The sequence below is a fragment of the Malaclemys terrapin genome, chromosome 3, assembly GCF_027887155.1.
Source record: "Malaclemys terrapin pileata isolate rMalTer1 chromosome 3, rMalTer1.hap1, whole genome shotgun sequence".
In the NCBI taxonomy this organism is placed as follows: Eukaryota; Metazoa; Chordata; order Testudines; family Emydidae; genus Malaclemys; species Malaclemys terrapin.
Window position 1 is genome coordinate 120,131,578 of NC_071507.1, and position 23,554 is coordinate 120,155,131.

General features: G+C 41.9%; 1 protein-coding gene across 2 annotated transcripts in view; it reads right to left on the reverse strand.

Annotated features, from left to right (window-relative positions):
- The window catches only part of RFX6 (regulatory factor X6), a 49,145-nt gene extending 33,213 nt beyond the window's left edge, over positions 1-15,932 (reverse strand). For both annotated transcript variants that reach the window (XM_054023317.1, XM_054023316.1), the window contains exons 1-5: positions 15,306-15,932; positions 14,602-14,758; positions 12,336-12,459; positions 9,245-9,306; positions 183-260 (exon numbers count right to left, since the gene is read on the reverse strand). In XM_054023317.1, coding sequence (XP_053879292.1) covers positions 183-260; positions 9,245-9,306; positions 12,336-12,459; positions 14,602-14,758; positions 15,306-15,534 — 650 coding nt within the window. In that variant the 5' untranslated portion in view covers positions 15,535-15,932. The remainder of the gene's footprint in view (positions 1-182; positions 261-9,244; positions 9,307-12,335; positions 12,460-14,601; positions 14,759-15,305) is intronic.
- Between the last annotated feature and the right edge of the window lie 7,622 nt (positions 15,933-23,554).

Consider the following 23,554-nt stretch of genomic DNA (forward strand, 5'->3'; position numbering starts at 1 on the left):
ACTTCCCCAAACCAGGGGCATTAAAAACATGAGAGAACAATATTACTGGTGCCTCTATACTATAGTGATAGGTGTCCTGTGACTACCTTACAGAGATAGATAAGATTAAACTTAGATCATTGCTGAACATCATTTCAAAATACAGTGGCAGAGATTTAGTCTCAGAAGTCATGTTACTGTACCTTGTCAACCCTTTTCCAGAATACACAGAGTGGTAATACGCACTGCTTTCTTTAATGCCGATTCCATAGTAATGATACCTGTGAAAAAGAAAAGGGCTACTTACGTTTGTGGAGGACACACATAAAGGTCTACAGGGAACTAAACTGGTACTTAATTCAACTTTTCCTTAGAATCTATTTTAATTAAAATTATTTGTCAGGTCACTGGGACAGATCCTGGTCCCACTGAAGGCAATGGGAATATTACCATTGTATTCAAGATTTGGCCCAAAGACCACAGCTAAACTACTTCCTTCACTTACCAGGATACACTCAAAACCCACTTAGACTTTCAACTGGTGCAGAATGCAACTCCCCACTTATTAAATGTTATGTCCTGCCATGTTATATCTCATCTCTGCTCTATAGTCAGCAGTGGCTTTCAGTTTGCTTCCCGGTGAAGGTTAAAGTGTCAGGTTTGATCCATCTATCTAGGTTTTTATATCATGCTCATCACTGTAGTATCTGAGTCCCTGGAAAGTTTGAAGTGGTTTATAATCAGCTTACCTTTCAGACTACTTCTTTCCAGATGTGATGCTGCAACATCTTCAATCAGATGAGGTGCTTGAAACAACTATCGTGCTTCTTGTCTACCCTGTGAGTCAGTTTTCAGCCTCCTGCCCATATCTAGAAATACTATCCCGGAATCCTCACATTGGCTGGATTCTCCTCTTAGGCCTTGCCCACCCACAGTGCATGCACTGATTCACTAGTTAAATCAGTGCAACTCCCCTCACGTGGACACTCTTGACATAATACACAATTGCACTGGTTTAAGTAAATTGGTTTAGAATCACAATTTTTAGTTAAACTGGTCAACTTTGTATGTAGACCAGGCCTAAATTGCATTGGCGTAACCCTCCAAACTCAGTGGAGTTACATCTGCTTAACGGAGGGGAAAATTTAGATTGACTCCCCTTTGTATATTTCAAGTATAAACAATAAAAGTAGTAATGTGTTTAAAAATGACTCATTAGTGTCACATTAGTATCATCATTTCCTCATCTATAAAAGCTAATAGCTTACATTTATATAGCACTGTTCATCCAGAAGGATCCCAAAGTTATAACCTGGTTTACAAACTCTCTATATTAACCCCTTCATCCCTGATGTTTTAAAAAATGTTCAGTAAGGAAGGAGATACCTAGAGGGAGGGACAATTAGATGGAGAAATTCTTAAGGGCCAGAGTTGGTGGGCAATAGCAAGATCCCTGATAGGCAGAAGAGGTGGAGTGGAGGGAGGAAGAAAAACCATCTCAGGGTGATTAGTCCCATCACATGGCACATTGATAACTAGACTGGACAAAACTCTAGTAAATGTATGAGACGAAACAATCATGCACTGGTGAGAAGTCTAGATGGTCTCACAGATGTCTAGATTCAATGGCCCTGATTGTTGGGGGGGAGGGTATAAAATGGGGTTGTGTCTTTTGATTCTCCAACGTCCCTCTGCTCTGGTAGAATCTGGAGAGTCACTGGGTAAGCGGTGGTGAGAAAAGGTTGGAGCTGGAGGCCATACACCACTTTTCCCTATATATTATCTTGCCAGTCTTCCTGTAGCTTAGCTCAATCTGAAGGGTTTAGCTCAGTCTGAGACCACGTAGGCTCCTGGAAACTTCTACTTTATGTGTACTCAGAAGCCTAAGAGAGGTAATAGCACAGTGTTTCCATACCAGCATTACAGAATTTCATTTACCTGATACTCCCACCTTAGTAACAGGATCCCTATACATACACTTTTCAAAGTACTAAAATCACTTTTAAAGTAAGAAGTAAAAGCACCATAAAGTATCATATGAAGGAGAAGAGGAAGAGGACCATTTGCTTTGGAAGTGATCCAGCATTGTATTATTAGTCCTTGAAGGTGAAAGAGACCCTAATTTTATGGCATCACAGAGGTTTCAAAGGCAACTTTTTCAAGAAAAGGGTTGACCTTTCAGTCTGTGCATCAGAGCTAGACCATCATTTCCCAGTGTAACAAAACAACTCAATGTAAGCCATATCATGGTGAAAACCATTGTTGAACCTGTTGCTACCATATAAGCCTCAATGTGTTGGGATAGATACAATTACTAATGAAATACTTGATCCCTGTGTTACTACAGATGATCCCAATCTACCAATGGACAGTATATCTATACCAAACTGCTGTGCTCTGCAACATAATTTGGGCCCTGATCTAGTATGATACTTAAGCACATGCTTATTTTAAGCACATGAGTAGTCCTGCTGACTTCAATGAGACTAAGCACATGCTTAAGTGTTTTGTAGAGGAGCTATCTCCACAAAGTAGTACTTTTTTGATGATGTCTCCATGGCCGGCTCCAGGCACCAGCTTACCAAGCAGGTGCTTGGGGCGGCCACTTCAGAGAGGGGCGGCATGTCCAGCTATTCGGCGGCAATTCGGCGGACGGTCCCTCTCTCCTGCTCGGAGCGAAGGACCTTCCACTGAATTGCCGCCGCAGATCGCGATCGCGATCACGGCTTTTTTTGTTTGTTTGTTTGGCTGTTTGGGGCAGCCAAAACCCTGGAGCCAGCCCTAGATGTCTCTGAATAAGTCGATAAGCATTCCCAACTCAGCACTGTTGCTCTTTTTAGCATAAAATTGTATTCTCACTGTTTGCTTTCCTGAGGGATGAGGAAGGCTAGGAGCAGTAAAAGATGAAGGTTTTATATTTTCAAAGCTGACATGGGGATTTAGATACAACTCCCATGAAAGGCAATTTTGATTAGAGTTATGTGTCTAAATTATCTAGTTGGCTTTGCAAATCCCAACTGAAGTACTACTTCTGCTGATGGCCAGCTTTGCTGTCAGCAGTCAAGGTTTTATAGCTAAGGAAATGTGATGCTAAATGGTCATTGCTAAACATATTACTGCTTTCATTGTTTACCTGAAATTTATGAGTAAAAGTAACTCCACCAAAACACCATGGTACCCATTGACCCTTGAGAAGGGCAAGATTTTGTCACCTACCTTATTACCATGTCCCTTGGTTCTTTGCCATGAGTATATTAGTTTGAGGATCGGTGACGTGACTAAGTACGTGTGAGCAGCCCAATTTTAAAGATGCATTAACATAGCTCAGAACTATGTCCACCTGCTTGAATCATTCCATTATTTTGAATCATTCCATTCCATTAAAATCATATCAACAGGTGGTTTAGGCCCTAAATACCACCAGTCAGTGTCATAATGCTAAGGATCGTACCTCCATAGCATAAACTTCTGTAGCTGATCTCTCTTATGGATAGAAGTCATGAAACTTCTTTCAGCCATTGGATTCCATATATTCTATATTAAAGAGATGGGCCTGAACAAAACTTCTGGATCTGAACATTCCTGACATTCAGCAAAGTTCAGATGCAAATTTTTCATTCTGGGCTCATGGACATTTTTCTCCCATTGAATTGAAATTATTTTAGATGAGATTTAAGAGTTGGGAGTGTTTGATATGAAATGTGTGAGAATATGTTCTAAAAAATCAAACTTTTATAATTTAGCAATTAAATAACAAGAGTTGTACATTGGATTAGAGAAAATATTATACAGAGATATCACCCGTATTTAAAAAATGTTAAGTGCATTATAATATATGCATCATTGACTTGCTCATTTGCACTCTGTCACTAAAGCAACTTCTCAGATCTTATTCTAATATCCGAAATCTCTCAGCAACTTTAAACACTTGCCATTTTTTATTTTCAAACTAACCTCCTACAAAAATAGTCCTTCTTTCCCAACAAATGTGGAATTCTCATTCACTATATAAAATATACAACTGCATAACTATATATTTACAATATTGTATATGATGTATTAGGAATAAAATAAGATCCATGATGGTGAAGGATTTATTTCTTGATTTTCTCAACAGAACTATAAAAAGAAACAGACTAAACTGCTTTCCTTTTTTATTTCATAGGTCTGCTGGAACATATGTTCCTGTGCAGCTAGTAGCCCTGATTTTAGCGTACACTGACACAAATGATGGCTGATAAGGAAATGATAGGATTAAGCTGTTCAGGGACTTGCAATAACTTGTTATCACGAGGCCAGCTGCCATATCAGTTTTATTAACCCACTAAATCATTCCTAATAAATAAGATAATAGTTTTCAGACATGATGGATAAAAGCTAAGATTTAACATCGATCAAAGTCTACAAAGAAATTAAAATGTAACTTGAGCTCAAACACAATCTCCTGTGTGTCTACTCTACACAGTATGTACATTTTCCTGAGTAGCTGTCACAGGTAATTCACAGATCATGGTGATTATTGTTTATTATTTCTATTCTGGGAGCAGCCACATCGTGCTTGGCATTGTCCAAACACACAAGAGGACACAGTCCCTGCCCCAAAGTGCTTACAGACTATTATATACTAATCTGAGACAGTGTTTACAACCTTTTCTATAGTGGGTCTCCTCCCATCTAGCTGGGATCTAGCCAGGATCCCTACCCCTTCAGCAATATGGGAAATACGGGGGTAGTCATGACGAGTGCTGATTGAAGCCTGCTCTGCAGTGAAACATGCTCTTTCATCTAAGCCAAAAAGTTTTGGTTTCAACAAAGATTTCATCAAAATGGGGTTTGGGATCCAGGAAAAGAAAGAAAGATTCTTACACTCTATAGGGCAGTTAGGGCACTGTCCTGGGATGTGAGTGAGACAGGTTAAAGGCTCTATGCTTCCTAAATCAGAGGGATCTGGGATGAAAAACTCTGCTTTCAATCAGTCAGAGCAGGAACTTGGACCTGGGTGCCCTACCTACCATGACACACACACACATCTCTGCCTCTCTGCCGCCACAATTCTATTGTCACAAAAACCTTCCAGTGCAAAATGAAAACAAATGTCGGGACCTCAAAAGCTGCTGAGAAATGGAATTGTCATTCTCTGTCAGCTCTGGGTATGGCTGTGCTCAATCACTATCCTGACATATATGAGGTGAGAAGCACATTGTGAGATAATTTATTCATGGAAAGTGGGGGGGGGTCTTTGAAATAGTAGATTGTAAGTTCTCGGGGACAGGGACTGGCTTTTGGTTCTATATTTGTATAGCACTTAGCACAATGGCGCCCTGGTCCATGACTGGAGTTTCTAGATGCTACAGTAATACAATTAAAAATAACAAACAAGAATTTAAACCTTAGAACTGGAATAACTCCATTGTGTTACATTCTTTAAAAGAAAGAGTCTGAGTGCAAGGAAATGACTGTGTCCAATCAAAAGAACCCAGCTTTGCTCCCCACCAACATGTCTGTATTATAATGTGGTGCCCAGTAGTCCCTAACCTCACTCAAGCCCAGGTGGTGACCTGCTTACTTTCATTAGTGAGCAATTAGGCTATGTCTACACTACAAGTACTACAGCATTAATGGAAGGGTCCTACATTAATGGAAGTGTTTTTTCCCATCAGTGGTTTTTTTCCATCAGAGTAATCCACCTCTCTGAAAGGCGATAGTTAAGTTGATGGAAGAATTCATCCACTGACCTAGCTGTCATCTGCAGTGGGGGTTAGGTCAACCTAACAATGGCACTCAGGGCATGAAATTTTTCACATCAATCTAGTTAATCCACCTATCTGCGAGGTGTAGCTAGGTTAATGGAGAAATTCTTCCAATAACCTATCCAGGTCTAGAACGGGGGTTAGGTTGACTCAACTATGGTGCTCAGGGAGTGAAATTTTTCACAGCCCTGAGCAATGTAAGTAGGTCGATCTATTTTTTAAGTGTAGACCAGGTCTTAGTGTAAATGAAAATCAGGCCCATGATGTTTTCAGAACAAAAAACAGATAAAAAAAGAAGATCCCAATGGCAGATGTTTGAGCGAAACCTCTTGGCACCTTACCCATTCAAAGAAATTGTTCAAGAGCAGATAATCCATATGAAAACATCACTCATTAATACTGTCAAGGTCGGTGAGCCTGTGCAATCTGCTGAGTAAATGCTGGATGAGCTGTATTTCTGTACTAACATTGTACTAGTCGTAGAAAAGAGGTGTGGGCAGTGACACTCATCTCTACACAATTAATGCTGGAGCTAGATCCCCATTTATAAATACATATTTTAAACACCCCCGTCAACTTCACAGAAATCAAACCACCTGACATTTCACAGATGTGTGATATTTACTTAAGGCAGAATTGCCTTTTTGAAGGTTTTGGGCAAAATATGACAGATCCAAAAAAATGAGGTGCAGTTTGGGGACTTTTTTCTAGTATTTTCTGGTTTATAATAGCAATAGAATGGATGAACCTAAGCTCCAGATTCACTGGGCTATGTCGGCCTTTAGAAGAACTTGACTAGTCTGGGGAATTTGTGAGCTAGTTAGTTATTTATGCATTCAATGCCAAGACCATAAAGTTTAGAAGTCTGTATGGGATCAGTTACAAACCAAAGTTCTGGGACAATACATCAGTCCACACTTACATTAGGATGCCTGTAGCCATGACTGAGCTACTACTACAATAAGAGATTTCACTAAAACAGACAATGCACGATCACCCTCCTCCCCCTTCCCCCACGCCCCTAGGACTTTTAACCAACACAGGCTTCTTTCCAATAACAACTTTACTCCAAAAACCTCCTTTCAGCATTTAAAGGTGACCTGCAATGGGGAAAAAATGAATTTGTGTTTCATTTGTTATTTTTCTTTGTGATAGGTAAATAAAGCCTGAAAGGTTGTTGGGCTTCCTCCCTCAACTCTAACTTCTCCCCTCCCCCCGTCATTTTACAATAGAAATTTAGGTCTTGACTACCCTATTTTTTCTGGAAAACTCTATGGACCATTGGAAAACTGGTAGGATTATGACATGAGAGAAATGAGGCTAGTGTAGTAGAGTTGGTAGAGATGGGAAGTGATTTTTATTCAGACTATTTAAAACACTTTGGTTTGGTTTGTTTTTGTTAATGCTTATTTAACTTTAGTGCCTGAGAAACACTCAAGAGAGAAAAAATATGTTGTTATTAACTATTTGAAATTGAGATTCATCCCCACCTTTGATTAAACCCAAAGCTAAATTCCATATATGATATCTCCAGTGAGCGCTCCAAAAAGCCAGGGAACTGACTTGCCATTCCTGACCTTTCTAAGTTAAAGTCTAAAGCAAAAAAATAAGCAACAGGGGAAAAAAACCTTTAAAAAACAACAAACCAAACATCCTTCAGGCCATATAGTATAAATAATTCAAGCAGAACACAACCTTATGTTTTCCTTTTGCAAATCACCTTTATTTCCTGTGCTTCGTTTCACAGGTTACTAAATAGGAAGGTAAGAATTTTTCACACAGAGTCTTTTCCCAAGAGTTTTTTTATCACTATTATTGTTATGGTTTTCCATCTTTGTTAATTTTTTCCTTGTTACTTGTCTATGTTTTTCAGTCTTGCCTCAATAAAACATCAATTTATTGTGATCTCTTCTTTGAGTCAAGTCTATTTTCCTATACTCTGATTCAGGAAGGCCCTTAAACACATGCCTAACTTTAAGCATGAAAGTAATCCTGGAACTGTGCCTGTATTTGAAGGCATATGCATTCTTAAGCACTTGCTTGAATAAGGGCCTGAATAACTATGGACTAGTGCAGATAGATATATTCACAGAAACATGGATACCATTTATATCCCATAACGTTCCTCATAGCAACATGGGCATTCTTAGGAAAAATTTCTTCTGAAGCCAATAGAAATTCACAGATAAGAACTTGACTAAATTGAACTCAAGGTTGAGGACTGCTAACTTTTTTGAACAATGTCTTCTAAGAACAATAAAGTTTAACCAAACCCCCTCTCCTCAGAAAAGTGTCCCCCTCACTTTTGAAATCCCCAAAATTCTAATTTAAGTGTAAACTTTACAAAACCCAAATATTGGTAAGTATGGAAGTTAGTTTTTAAGATCACTCTAACAATCTTAAGTCTTCCCTGGTAGTACAGCCTCATAGACAGTCAGCTTTAAACAACACAGAATGTTGCATCATTAACTTCCCACTGTTGTACCGCCTATACTCTATGTGGATGCATGGATAATTGTGCCTTACTTTGAATGGAAGAGAGTTTATTGAAATACCTGATTCCTGGTTATTCACTGATTGGGCATCATGGAATTATTTAGACCACTCTGCATCTGTCCAATTTGCTTTTTCATCATGTATCAGTGTATCAGTGTATCAGTTCACTACATAGCTCATTATGTCCTTAAGAACATGCACAATCCATGGAAAGACACACTTTTTACATTCTTGAACCAAAATCACATTGGGGAAACTCAGTCACACTTCCTCAAAGCTTTTGGGATATTCAAAAGGAAAAGGTGTTGTCATACCATGAGATTCACCATAATATTACACCTGCTCTGCCTAGGGCTAAAAATGTAAGTCCAGGATGAACACTGACATCATTTACACACTAGGCATCATACTTACTTATCATAGACACACATGTAAAAAACCAACATGCTGTGCTCCTGAAGCACAACAGTCCACACACCAGCTATACAAATCAACTGGTTGATTAGACTGAAGAAGTCTGCAGTTACAATTGTGAATTTCTCACAGTCCTTCTAAAACTGTCCTTAACAAAGGTCATTTGTATATTTTCTTCTAGGTTTAGCACTAGATGCCTGTCTCTAGTAGTTTCAGTTGAAGCTTTACTGTAATTTGGAAGTGGGAGTGAAAAGCTGCCAGGTTTGGAAACCGGAATAATAACAATCATAATTCAATGATGCAATTTTCCCAGCAAAAATGAGCAAGAATAACAAATATCTGACAAAAGTTTGGAAACACCACAAAAATGGAAAATCTGGGAAAAAGCAATTACATTTAAAAATCATGCATGCAATAATTTTTCTAAAATTCAGACTGTTTTTCAGTTCCATCTCTCTCACACACATACACACACCAAATGTCCATAGGTAGCTCTAGTAATTTGAATGCAGATTTTGTGGCTTAATGCATAAAATACAGACACAGAAGTATTGCATGTTGTACAGCCTATACTCTATGTGGATGCATGGATAATTGTGCCTTACTTTGAATGGCCTCTTGTCCCAAGCCGCCGTGTAGTAAGCAGGGGGAATTTCTGGCGAATGGTCTAAAGAGAAAGTCAGGTATATTAGTTTCTCTCAAGGGCATGTTTCCTTTGTCAGCAGCTCTGAAAAGTTTGTCTTGAAAAAGCAAATGTTGAACAGTGGATAAATATTTACTCCTGAACATATTAAAAATAAAGAGTAGACTTGTAGTATCAGAGGAGACTGCAGAGACCAAAAACTGTTACATTTGTGATTCATGAATAAGAAGCGTTATTTCAATGCTATCAAGATCCTCAAACAATCAAACAAACCTCTTATGCTTTCTAGAGCCCAGAGTAGAGGTGACTTGAAAGATTAGGGGGTTTAATACCTAGGTCATCCCACTTTGTAACTCCAGATCTCCCCATAAGTGTGTACGTAGGTGCGCGCACACACACACGATCTCCTTCCCAGTCTCGCTCTTAGGTGTCACCACAAAGCCTAGTTGTCTTCAGGAGAAACCCATTCAATGAGTTGCACAAGATGCACTGGATCCTTTGCCCCAAGCCTCTAGGGAGGCCGTCAGGTGGAACGAAAGGACCAGTAGCAGGGATTCTACTCCGGCAGGTACTGTGTGGTGTGTCTGAGCTCTAGGAGAGAAAGGAAGGCACCAAGCCTATGTGGGCTGGAAGGTATTTAGGCCCTGGGGAAGAAAGGTAGGTACCAGGTGTCTGCACTGGAAATGGAAAGAGGAGAGGCCAGACCAGGGAGCACACCAGGGGACTGAAAGTACTTGAGAGTGCTTCTGGACTGGGGAGGAGAGAGGGAAGCAGCAGTTCTGGAGAGTGAGTCAAGGCTGTGTAGAGGGGATGACAGAATTGGGGACCATTGGAAATAGGGAAGGGGCAAATGGCTGCTTGTGATGGCTCCTCTCACTCTCCCGACCCCGGCCCCAAGCTGCAATACTGCAAAGGCTGGAGAAAGCCAGCTCAGGGAGAACTACTCCACCTCAGTGCAGCAGCAGGTCAAAGCTCTAAAATCATGTCTGTCCCACCTGAGCAGTTCAGGGTGGGAGGAAACTGCTGGGGTGATCTAATAACACCCACATGAGAAAAGGTGTTGCATGGATAAAAGGTTTCAGCAGGTGGGGGTAGCTTTTAACACGCACTCCAAGCCCTACTGCACCTGCTGGGGTCTTTGGGTCAGATCTAGAGACTGACTCATGCCAGCAGCAGGCCAGCTCTGTTGCCTGAGAAGAGGATGCAGTGGGCGCTCCTTTCCCTGGCAGGCCAATTTTGCTGGCTGGTATATATGGGGGAGAAGAGGGGGAGAAGAGATATGTCCTCACCCCCACCTACTCCCTTTCAGACAGATGCTAACAGGGAGCAGGGCCTATGCTTCCCAATGGGATTGTGGCCAGGCTATGGGAGAGGGTTGTAATCTCTGCCTGAATAAAATACAGTGACAGAAGGATTTCCATTGACAGTAGGATAAAATGACTGAATGCTTTCCATCCCTCTGACAGGGTATCACAGATCCACAGGGTGTGCTATGCCACTCTCTGCAGGTGAATATTTGAATTTGGATAGAACCTAGGATCTCAAAGCACGTTGTGAACACTGATTGGTTTAGTTTTTCACTCAGTGGGAAGTAGTATTATTACAAATCTGAGGCACAGAAGGGCAAGTAATTTTTCTAAGCTCGCACAGAGAGTCAGAGACAAAGCTAGAAATAAGATTCAGGTGGCCTGGCTCCAATTCTCTTTCATTGATGACTCAGACACAATCACTCTGGATTCATCTTGATGCATACTATATAATACTAATGGAAACCTGACAAGACAGTGGTTAAAAAAAAAAAAAATGGTCCAAACAAAACTGCCATTAATCCTAAGTAAGGATGGCAGGATTTGGCCCTTAGATATTTTGTTTTGTAATGGATTGATTTTTCATCTTAAATGTGCAATCTGAAGGCTAAAACATACAAATCTCTCTCTCTCTCATACTTAAATGACCCCCCATTGCTACAGTATCAGAGTGCCTCACAATTTTAATGTATTTATCCTCACAACTCCCCTGTGAAGGAGGGAAGTACTATTATCCCCATTTTATAGCTCAGGAATTGAGGCACAGAGGGACTAAGTGGCTTACCCAAGGTCACACAGGAAGTCTGTGGCAGAGCAGGGACTTAAACCCTGTCTCCCAAAACCTAGGCTAGTGCCCTAATCATCTTTCCTCACCAATAATTGTTTCAATGAGGCTTAAGGCAGTAGATGTACAAAATGAAAAGTCCTTTGATCCCATAAGACAAGGAAATAAAATTCACAATAAAAGTACTATTTAAGTGGAAAGTTGTTGTTTCCCCCAATAATACTGAAGTCATTTAATCAATGTGAGATGGGAACTCCTCAAATACATCCAACGCAGGTAACAAAATGTGAGGAGTGAACATTTTATGATCTGGAGTTGATTTCCATTACTGTTATTTCATTAGACGAATGCATTTTTGTAAGCAAACTGAGTGGATCAGTGATGTTTTACAAAATTGATCTGTGATGCCTTCTTGGTTTTCTAACTGTATGGGATTTAATTTGGAAAGTCCATATCTCTGACTCTGATTAAATGATTTTAGGACTAATTGGGTGGGTGAGGTTGAAGGGGGGGTTTCAACAGTTTCCCTCTTAGAAACTCATTCTGCTCTTAACTCTTCTCCTACTAAACCTCACAGCATTTCTCTCTGTAATTGCACTAAAGGCTGCCAAGTATAAAACCGTGTGTTCTATACCAGATCCACAGACTGCACCTTTTCTATGAAGAACCACATCCATCTCATTGCAAAGCAAAGGCCCAGAGAGAGAATGTCTCTTCCGGATTTCACAGTGCAAATCAAGAAGAATCTTAATTTCATCCCTTTGAAGTTGTTGTCTAAGTCCCTGTTCAGAGGGAGCAATGTAGGTTTAGTTGGACCCAATTTAATTCAAAGACACAGGGGCTGTAGAAAGCATAAGGATTTGTTCATTTCTGAGAGTCATGATAATATGGGAGGAGTTAAACATGATTTGGTAGAAGAATTAGTCTAACAAACAATGGACAGTCAGACAGTTGCTGTTTACCTTCCCAAATGTTGCAGCACAGGCAGGTTCTAGCTTTTCTTTCCTGCAGAAGTCTAAATAATGTGCATAAAGGATGCACCTCGGTAAACAAACTCCTTCACACACGATGTAGTTTTCTTCCAGCCTAAAAGAATAACCAGAATGAAAAGCCACCCCTTATGTTTCCCCATTTCGTTTTCCCTCCATTCTTCTCCACTGCCCTTTCTGCAAAATGTACTGAGAGCTCTCACTGCAGCTTACTAGTCAGTAATTTACTGTACAGCACCTTCGACAAGATGGAGGAGTTGAAAGGCTTATTCTGATCTGCTGTGCTTTATGTATGACAACGAGCACTGCAGCTTTCTTCTCCAGCAAGAAAGAAAATTAAATCTTCACTGCAAAATGATGGGAGGAATTCCCCCTTGGTGTTACTCACTGAAATGCAATAGATTTACCCCGAAGGATCATTTTAACCCAATCACTCTTGATTGATCCAGAGCCTAAATCTAGATCCTGATTTCCTGCCTGTGCTAGTTCAATATGCAACTTCTATCCAAAAATCCAGCGTTAGGAGAAACTGGAAATGCTTATTTAGAGAGGGGCTGAACTGGAATTCAGGCACAACCTCATCTAGAGGACGGTTATTTTTGTTTCCCAGACTCGTATTTGAACGGGTGTGAGCCTGCATCTCTTTAATATCTTGCCACGTCATTTAAAAGTGACAGAGGCTAGCGGTGATGGATACCGAGGTGGTACTTCAAAGAAAGAAACGAAGCCTGGTCCTTTCATCTTGTACTAGGTGAATATGGCGTGTGGGGGTACCTGTGAGCTCGCAGTCTGGGAGCTATTTCACCCCTGGCCCATTTCTACCCTTCATATTGTCAGTACCATTCCCGCATAACAGCTTCCTCTTCGCTCAAATTACATACATGCATAAAAGGACTTTCTGTAGAAACCTCTATTAAATCGGTTTACATCTCACTCCCTAGGTTAAATTAGCCTTAGAAATCTGCGGTAGCAATGCAGTCCCGTGTTTACTTTATATGATTTTCATTAGAGGAAGTAATCTAGAGCTAAATCTGCACTTTGAAACAAAGATCTCGCTGACTTCAGTGGGAGATTTCCCTGACTTCAACAATGCTCCGAAGGGAATATTTCCCAAATAAGGGCTGTTACGTGGGTGTTCTCTTTAGCCAAATAAAATACAGTAACATCAGGATTCCCAATCTGGGAACAATGACCAGCTGCATTACAATTCAGTAAAACTACCAAAGGCATGACAATTAACCCCTCCTTTCACAAATGTATGTCTTAATTAATCACTCATCTTCGTGTTTTTCAAGGTTATCGGCTATTTATTTTTAGAGGGAGGGATAACAGTACCGTATTGAAATAAACTGGTGCTCGGCAGCTGTAAATCAGACGCTGGTTAATATTGAATTATTGGGTAACCAGAAGAGAATATTTCCGTTGGGATCTTTATGCTTCCAATTGATTTCTATTTCGGAGGTTTGGATCAGACTGTATGTTCAGCTGCGATAAATCAGTAGCATTGAAAGTATTCGTGAACAGGTTTACACTTCCAGAGACAGGGTCCTAAGATGAGTTCCACCACGTTTTACTGCAGTCTGCATTAAAGCTGATAAAAGCCACCTATATACTCCCTAAAAAAACAACAAGGAGTCTGGTGGCACCTTAAAGACTAACAGATTTATTTGGGCATAAGCTTTCGTGAGTAAAAACCTCACTTCTCTCTATGCATCCGAAGAAGTGAGGTTGTTACCCACGAAAGCTTATGCCCAAATAAATCTGTTAGTCTTTAAGGTGCCACCAGACTCCTTGTTGTTTTTGTAGATACAGACTAACACGGCTGCCCCCTGATACTTGACACCATGCAAGGCACTATATACTCCCTAGCAAATCTAGTTCAGATATCTTGTGAGCTGTTTTTAGATGGGTTTTTTTTTCCAGAACAGCACCAGATTAAATGGCAAATCTTGTGAAAATGGGCTACAGAGACCAATTTCATTATTGGATAAACAAATACTTAAATTCCCTTTGTGGCCCGAAATCTTAATTGTTGATTCATTTTACCAATATGCAGCAGTAGAAGCATTTTCTGCAAGTAGTAACGTAACTTCCTTTGGAAACGTTTTCCTTACACAGATTTTACCACCCTTATGCACTCAGACTTTGTAACTAATTATTAGCTTTCCCCTCAAGAAAGAAAGAAAGAAACTCCTTGTAGTCCAGGTGTGTTCTGTGTGTAGATGGGTAAGAGCCTTACCACTGAAGGGTGAGCTGGGTCTGTTTCTTTTTATCCTTCATAATCTGCGTGATGGTTTTCTTCGGAGACAGGTTTTTGTCGAAGGATTTTATTTTACTGTCATGAATATCTGTATCCTCCTCTTCCGAGGAAAGGGCTTCACTGTTAAAATGTATTTCTGAGTGTCGGGGGAAAAGAAAATAAACCCAAGTGCATCATTACATTTGTTTATCACATTTCCATTTTATAGAGTATTTCGATTTCCCTGCTTCAATCCTGAATTCCCTTCCTTGGATTTTATATCTCTGTGTGTAGGTTGATCTAGATATCCGCACGCGGGTGTATTACATAGATATAACCTTTACTCTGAGATGAATTAGGTTAGGTAGAGAGATCTATCGAGTTCATCTAATTTATCGATACAATTGCCAACCACGAACGATATCTGTGTAATGTGGCCGGTTGTGTATGCCAGGGATGGTATAGCACAGGCACTACACTCCTGGCTTTGAGATGACACAGACAATCTCAGATCCAGGACTACACCTTTCTAGCTAAGACTCCTGGGGCGCAGGGAACCCGCCGTTCGCACCCCGCCCTATGGAGACACTGCAATAGACCCTCTGCCTGCAGGTGGGAGCGGAGAGCGGATAGATGGAGGCACGATCCGATGCTCTGCAGAGGACAGGTACACAGCAGTTCCCCTGCGGGTGCAGCGCTCTTACCTGACTTGATCCCAATGGGCAGTCCAGGCTCCAGGTCGCCCTGCTCTCGACTGTCCAGCGAACTGGCTTGCTGCAGCGCCGGGGCGCATAGTCCCTGGTCGGGATAGGAGAGCAAGGCCTTCCCCAGCAGGCCCGCATAGCAATCCTCCTGGAGCCCGGGGGACCCCTTCTGAGAGGGCTGCAGGAAGGAGTCGTCTTCTCCCTCCGGCGCCTTAGCCATGCTCTTCATTGGCACATCTCCCCAGCCGCGTCCATGCGAGCAGCAGCCCACTCCGGGGGGCAGACGGGCGTCTCACGCCTTCAGCAGGGCTGGGGGCGCAGGGGGCACCGACAAGGACATCAGCCCCTGGGTCAGCCCTCCTCCTCCCCCTCCAAGCAGCCTGGTGCCCTGGAGGAGTCAGACTCTGGTTGCCACTCTTGCAGATCAGCCACCCCAGGCCCCCAGCCACGAAGCAGAGTGACTGCCGCAGGGGAGGGATGTCGGGGGCAGTTTGGCTTAACCTATAGTCCCAGGAGGCTGCATGGCTCCTCCATCCCAATGAGATCGGCCCCCGTTCACAGCCCTCGTGCGCGCCACACGCCCAGCTGCCTGCACGCCCTTTATGCTGGCCGGCAGCCCCAGGAGCGCTGCTCTGCCCCCATCCCTCCCTGCAGAGGGGCAGGTCCCAGCCAGGAGCCCCCTTCCGCGGGAGCCGCCGTGTGAACTACACGGGATCGGACGTCACTGACGGGACTGAAAGCGGTTTAGTTCTAGCCCCGGGGGAGTGAGTGGGGGGACCCGGCGGAGAGCAGAGCTGGAGCAGGGTTAATGGTTAACCCCGCAGAACAATTATTTCTGATTGTGTTTCTAGTCCGCCTTTCATATCTCCAACGGGGGGGCTGTGGTCCCCGCAGCACCCAGGGGCTCGAGAAGAAGCAGCAGTGCCCACGGTCACTCAGGTGGAGGCAAAGAAACTTACAACCAGGCTGGCAAGAGAGTGGCACTGGCGCGCAGCCACGTCAGGGCAGCCTGCCAAGGTGTCCAGGGTCAGATCCTTCCTCCCAGAGGACCAACTGACGGGGGGCTCTGCATCTGACTGAACAGGGCCAGGGATCAGGGAAAGAACACACACACACACACACACACACATACCATTCCCTAAAGGTCGGGCTCTGACCCCACCCTACTTTTACCGTCGCATTGATTGTGGGTCTTTAAAATGACTTGCATTTGCATTGCTTTTTAAGGGAGAGCATAGAGCTGGGTGGGAATTTTGTGTCGGGAGGGTTTTCCATCGGGAAATGCCAACTGGCTGCAAGCAAGGGAAACGTTCTGGAGAAATGTGTTGATTTCAACAACATTTCATTTGGGGAGAAGGCGGTGGGAAGGGCCGGGCCTGGAAGCATTCTGACACAATCAAACGTTCCATTTGGCTGGTTTGGGAACTCAGTGTTTCCATTTTTCATTTCAAAATGACTTTTCGTTTTGAGGTTTCTTTTATTTTAAATTATAATTAAAAAAAAATCAAATTGTCAAAATCGGAATGAAATATTTTGATTTTATTGAAATGAAACATTTCCATCTATGCAAGATTATTTTATTAATTTATTGATGAGAATTTCATTTCACGGGAAATTTCTGATTTTTTTGTGTTCAGGTTCCATTTCAGAATAGGACAAATGTTGAAATCATGGAATTTCCTGTGCAATGGGAAATCCAGTTCCTGCCCACCTCTGGAGAGCAGCACTCTTACAGGAATGCAAACTTAACATGAGCTGAGCACTAGATAGTTTCCTAGCTCTGGGCTGATGTGCCAGAAAGGGAAGAGGGACAAAGAATTTTGCTTTGCCTAGGCCTTGTTCCTGCACAAGGTAAAACTTTGGTCATCATACTTCTGGTGTACCAGGGCTAAGGGACTCTAGCATTAACAGTGGTAAGGACAAGGAAGGGGAAGTGTGAGGGCAAAGCCAGGGCCCCACCCCTTCACTGGCACCAGCTTGCAGTGCACTGGGTATGTGATTCATGAAACAGCTGCTCCAGTGTGCATTCTCCCATCTCCATTACTTTGCACCTCATGGCATCATTCATGCCTGTGCCAAGTGGCAGAACACTACCATTCTAACTTCAGTGGTTTCTACTCACTCTGCACAGGATCAGATGACACAAGGTGTCCAGTGAAGTTGATGTTCAGCCTTTCCTCATGACCACAGTATCAGCCCAACACAGGTTGTATTGCCAAACAAGCCCTGTCTGCGCTCATATATGCCAAAAAGATCAGCGCTACAGTGTGAATATGAATGACAGAATTTAGAAATGGAAAAGACCTATGAGGTCATCCCAGTTATTCCTCTGCCAGGGCAGGATTGTTCCCACTAGTACATTTCTTAGTGATTAGTTCATTCTACTTTTAAGTGTCCCAAGTGAGGGTGTTTTCCCTGTTTCCCTTTGGATATTATTCCATGGCCTAATAGATCTCACTGTCAGGAAATCATATTCAGCCAAAATCTTCCCTTATTTACTTTCATCTTGTTAACTCTTTCTGTGACCCTCTAAAATTTCTCTCCCACCTTAGTAGTTACACAGTTCACACATCTGTAAACTGCTACCACGTCCCCTTCCCCTCAGTCTTTACTCAGCAGTTATCACTCAACATTCAAACTACACACACAAGACCAAATCCTGATATCCTGACTCATTTTTTTACTTCAATTCTTACTCAAAGCGCTCATCAGGCCAAATTCAACACCTAGTTTCACTGGTGCAACTGCATTGCCTGGTGTAACTGAGAACTGAATGGGGCTCTTTGACTCCACTGAGAGTTCACATCACTGAGACAATATTTTGGGATTTGGTCCACAGTAATTCGCTCTTTCAACATTTCCTCTAAAGTAAATCCTTCCGGTTCCTAATTATTTGTATCCATCTTCTCTGAGCACACTCTAGTGTGTTGTGTCTTTCTGGTAATGAGGTGCCCAAAACTAAATGTACTATTCCTTGTGCAGGAACCTGATTCTCCCCATATTACTTGGGAGTAACTCCACTGAAATCAACAAGATTACAGCAGTGTAAAAATGGATTGAGACAGTGGTGAATCAGGCCGAGGGGCCAGCTGGCTCCCATCCTTGGTGCAGTCAGACAATTATGACTACCTCCTGTGCAGAGTGTCCTCTTCCTTTAACACACCTGCTCTGGTTCAGTCATGATTTGGCCTATTGAGAGAGAGAGAGTGCTGAAAAGAGCCACTGCTTCAATTAACTTTACCTAAAGTCTGCAATGACTTTTAAGAGCTATTTAAGCAAATCTAAATGCTTAATGGATTTAGTAACCTTCATCTAGCTCATATAAACAGCCATCTACTTGTCCTTTCAAAGCCAGTAAAAGATTGTCCTGTGGTTTTTGCCAGCTTAATATAAAACTAAGCATATGTTTGCAATAATAAAGAAAGAAAATAGGATAGACTACAGTACCTAAGTAAACACACACCGAGTGTATGAGAACTAGTATCTCATCCAGTGCCACATTATGTGAGCAAACATGTCTAATCTATAATTAATAGAAATAAAATAAGTGTGAGTTTTTATAAATACAGGTAATAGTTAACTGTCAGTTATTCTTTGCTGATGCTAGGTAGACAGTGCACTTTAATAAGCCTAAAATAGTTCCAACAGGTTTTATTTGAAAAATATATGTTGATATACTAATCTATGGAAGGAAAAATTATCCTGGGGTATTGTGTTACAGTGTGTAGAAATAGCTTGCTTGAAAGCATTTGGCATTTATAACTTCACCAAAATCCAGTCCCTTCACATTATTCCTGGGGCTAAAACCCTTGTTCTTGCCTTTGTCTCCATCTTTCTCTTTGACTACTCCAGCCTGAACTGCCTTGTCTCAAGTCAGTCTGCTTCCTTCCAGTCTAACCAGGGTGCTGAAGCAAAAATCGTTACTTTCTCATTGCTTAAACCAGTGGTTCTCAAACTTTTTTTTCCGTGGACCACTTGAAAATTGGTGAGGGTCTCGGCAGACCATTTAATGATCTTTCCAAATGTTGTTTGTACTGTTAGCTAACTATTGTAAAGCGCTTTGGATAAAAGCACTATATAAAAAAAACTTAATAATAATAAACTTTTTATGTTCTACAAATAAAAGCCCACAACTCATATTTTAATATCAGTAGTCTTACCTTTCTAATGCGAAGGATGTGCCCTCTCTCCCCCCGCTGCAGCAGCCCCTGAGCTGGGGCTGGGAAGGAGGGCCGTCTCTCCCTGGCAGCCGCAGCCCTGGAGCTGGGGAAAGTCGCCTCTTTCTCTGGCCACTGCAGCCCTGCACATCCCAAATTCCTCCCACCCCCTTTTCTCAGCCCATTTCTCCCTCCCATCTGCCCCTTATTCCCCCCAAGGCCACCACCTCACCTTACATGTGCATCTTCTCCAGGGTCCAGGCACCTAATTAGTGGAGCCACGCCTGGTGGCCCTTCATTCTCTCATGTGTGGCCACCCAGGCACGCACCTTAGAGGGAACTATCCACGGACCACCTGAATGGAGCTCGCGGACTATTGGTTGTCCGCGGTCCACAGTTTGAGAACCTCTGGCTTAACTATGTTGCTCCTATATTATTGTTATTTTTCCTCAGTATTACATCATGGGGATTTCTTTTTAAAAAATTAGCCTTCACAACTTCCAAGATCTTTATGCATAAAACGGGGAAACTTACTGTCTAAAATTTGTCCCCATGAGTCACCAATAGCACCTGACCTTGAATCAACCCCTTAGATTTGGGGAGTCAGGAGTGTTATTAAACCCTATGCAGAATTCCTGCATTTTAGGTGCTCAAATGCACTCATTCCCCTTTGACTTTCCTTAAAGTTCTCACAATGTCTAACAGGGCTGTTTTCTGGAGGATACTGATATTGATGTCTTGTACTCTTAACATGTCCTTGAGCTGCTCCTCATACCTTTTGGGATCACTCTAAGAGCTCCAACAATCACAGGGATCGTCTGTGTTCTAGTTTTCTGTAATGGTTCCACTTTGTGGCAGCATTCTTCATACCTCACTGTCTCCTGTTGTTTCTTTTTTATGTTTCTGTCTGCTGGCACATCAATTAGCATGGGCTTGTTTGTCTTCTTTTCTACAACCACTATGTCTGGCCTGTGACGCCTGCACTGTTTGGTCTGTGACAATTACCAGATCCTACAAAATCTTAGCCTCTTCATTCTCTAGAGCGCTTTCAATTTGATGGTTGTAGTTCTGCATGGCTCATTTGAATCTGTACTTGTCACAGAAGCTCCAGTGAAGACACTTGTTTAACCTCGTTGTACCTGTCCATGTACTCTGTCCCAGCCAGGCTCCTGCAAGCACTTAGTATGGGCTCCACCATCCCTTCCTTTTCAGAACACATTCTGCAGTTCGGGGAACAGTTCTGTTGGTCAATTTTGTTGTGAATATAATTAAGGCTTAAAGACTGCTCATGTGCACTCATAATAAGGATCTGTCTCTCTTTTGAGGTTTGCAGAGTATTCTGTAGCTCTGTTGGTTCCAGGATTTTAGAGAGAAAAGGTGGGTGAGGTAATATCTTGTATTTGACTGCACTTGAAGAAGAGCTCTGTGTTGGCTCGAAAGTTTGTCTCTTTCACCAACAGAAGTTGGTCCAATAAAAGATATTACCTCACCCACCTTGTGTCTCTTTTGAGGTACCCTTCTACAAGCCATGAGTTTGTTAATCTTGGTTAATCGCTGAAGTGTTCGATCTCTCTCCACCACTTTCCATGCATTGATTTCTGTGTAAATCTTTCAAGTCTGTCTTTGACAATTTGTTTTCTACTTTTTTTTATGCTTTCTTGGGCTGGGATACACAGACAGTCATTGCTTGTTATTGCGATCAGATGATCTCTGCTCTGGCTGACTCCTTATATATTTTGATGCTGCATTCTTCATTGTCAATTGCTTCCTCCACAGAAGCAGACCTTTTCTTCCATTGCAACATCAGATGTACATCCTGTCCATATCTTTTCTTCTCCTCTTGATTTCACTTGATCACCCCAGCAGCGTATGCTACGACTGGTATCACTCACATAGATGAATGGCTCCAATCAAATTCTTCAAGCTGAGTTTTGTTCTTATAGCAGTTCTTATTCATCTGTAATAATATTTTCTCACTTCTCCTTTGACTTCCTTATGTTGTAATTCCAACATTTCCCTAATTTCAAGGCATTATTATTATTATTGCTAGTATTATTGCAGTGCCTAGTGGTTCTAGTCATGGACCAGGACCACATTGTGCTAGCACTGTACAAACACAGAACCAAATGGTGGTCCTTGTACCATGCATAAGAACATAAGAACTGCTATACTGGGTCAGACCAAAGTATCCTGTCTAGTCCAGTATCCTGTTTTCTGACAGTGGACAATGTCAGGTGCCCCAGAGGGAATGAACAGAACAGGTAATCATCAAGTGATCCATCCCGTTGCTCATTCCCAGCTTCTGGCAAACAGAGGCTAGGGACACCATCCCTGCCCATCCTGGCTAATAGCCATTGATGGGACCTATCCTCCATGAATTTATCTAGTTCTTTTTTGAACCTTGTTATAGTCTTGGCCTTCTCAACATCCTCTGGCAAAGAGTTCCACAGGTTGACTGTGCATTGTGTGAAGAAATACTTCCTTTTGTTTGTTTTAAACCTGATGCCTATTAATTTCATTTGGTGACCCCTAGTTCTTGTGTTATGAGAAGGAGTAAATTACACTTTTTTATTTACTTTCTCCACACCAGTCATGATTTTATAGACCTCTATCATATCCCCCCTTAGTCATCTCTTTTCCAAGATGAAAAGTCTCAGTCTTATTAATCTCTCCTCATACAGAAGCCGTTCCATAGCCCTAATAATTTTTGTTGCCCTTTTCTGAACTTTTCCAATTCCAATATATCTTTTTTGAGATGGGGTAACCACATCTGCACGCAGTATTCAAGATGTGGGCATACCATGTATTTATAGAGAGGCAGTATGATATTTTCTGTCTTATTATCTATCTCTTTCTTAATGATTTCCAACATTCTGTTTGCTTTTTTGACTGCTGCTGTACATTGAGTGGATGTTTTCAGAGAACTATCCACAATGACTCCAAGATCTCTTTCTTGAGTGGTAACAGCTAATTTAGACCCCATCATTTTATATCTATAGTTGGGATTATGTTTTCCAATGTGCATTACTTTACATTTACAATCTACATATAAAACAAGACACAACATATGGGGACAGACAGATGTGGGAGTACAAGGAAACAGTGAGACGATATTGGTCAGTGTGATAGGCAGCGGTCTCATCACACCAACAGCCTAACCACTGGCAAGAACTTTGTGGGCATCACAGCAAAGGAGAGTTCTGAGAGGGGCTCCGAAAGTGGATAATTGAGTATCTTTGTGGATATTCTTAGGGAGCACCTCCTAAGTGTGAGGGGCAGTATGGGAAAAGGTGTTTGTTTGAAAATTTACCAAGTTGGGTACAGAAGGCCCATGGCCTTCCCCAGCATATCTGAGCTCCTAGACAACTCTCCCTCTACCTATATTTGTACTCACTTCCACCTACTCACTCCACTCCACTTGAGCCTCCAACCTAAACACTCCTCTTTGTATTGTATATGTCAACATAGGCAAGATGTTATGATTCCATTTTCCACATGCTGCACCTTAAATGTAATGAGCCTCCTTGCCTGTCTGTTGAGGAATGGTGCTGTGAGGCAATTGAAAAGGGGTTTTACAAAGTGAGTAACGCACTGTGTGTTCTCTCTCTCTCTCTCTCTTGGAAATTTATATTTGTTCTTTGTTGCTGGACACAATCTCAAAAGCAGTCAACCAGACAGAAAGGGCATGTTTTTGTCTTTGGTTATTTGTGAGTTTGTGTATGGAAAACATATTATCTTCACCATCTCTTATGACTCTTATCTTTGGGCCTTCTTCCAAAGTCTCCATCAAGTCTAGAAAAGCCTCCTGTTTCTTTTGCACTAAAAAGCTCTGTTTCTTAGAAAATCTCACTCTTTCCATGAAGCCTTTCAAGATGGATTTATGCTAGAAACAAATCCACAAATGATACTAAAGATCTGCGTCATCATTAGTCTGTGGTCTTTATTTGGCTAAAATTGCAAACTCTATGCTTGTCTAAGACCCTTGGAGCAAAGACTGTGTCTTCCTCTGCATACTACACAGATTTGAGCACACTAGTACTCAGTTAAGTAATACAGTAGGCATGGATGGTCTATCATGTTACATTATGGTGC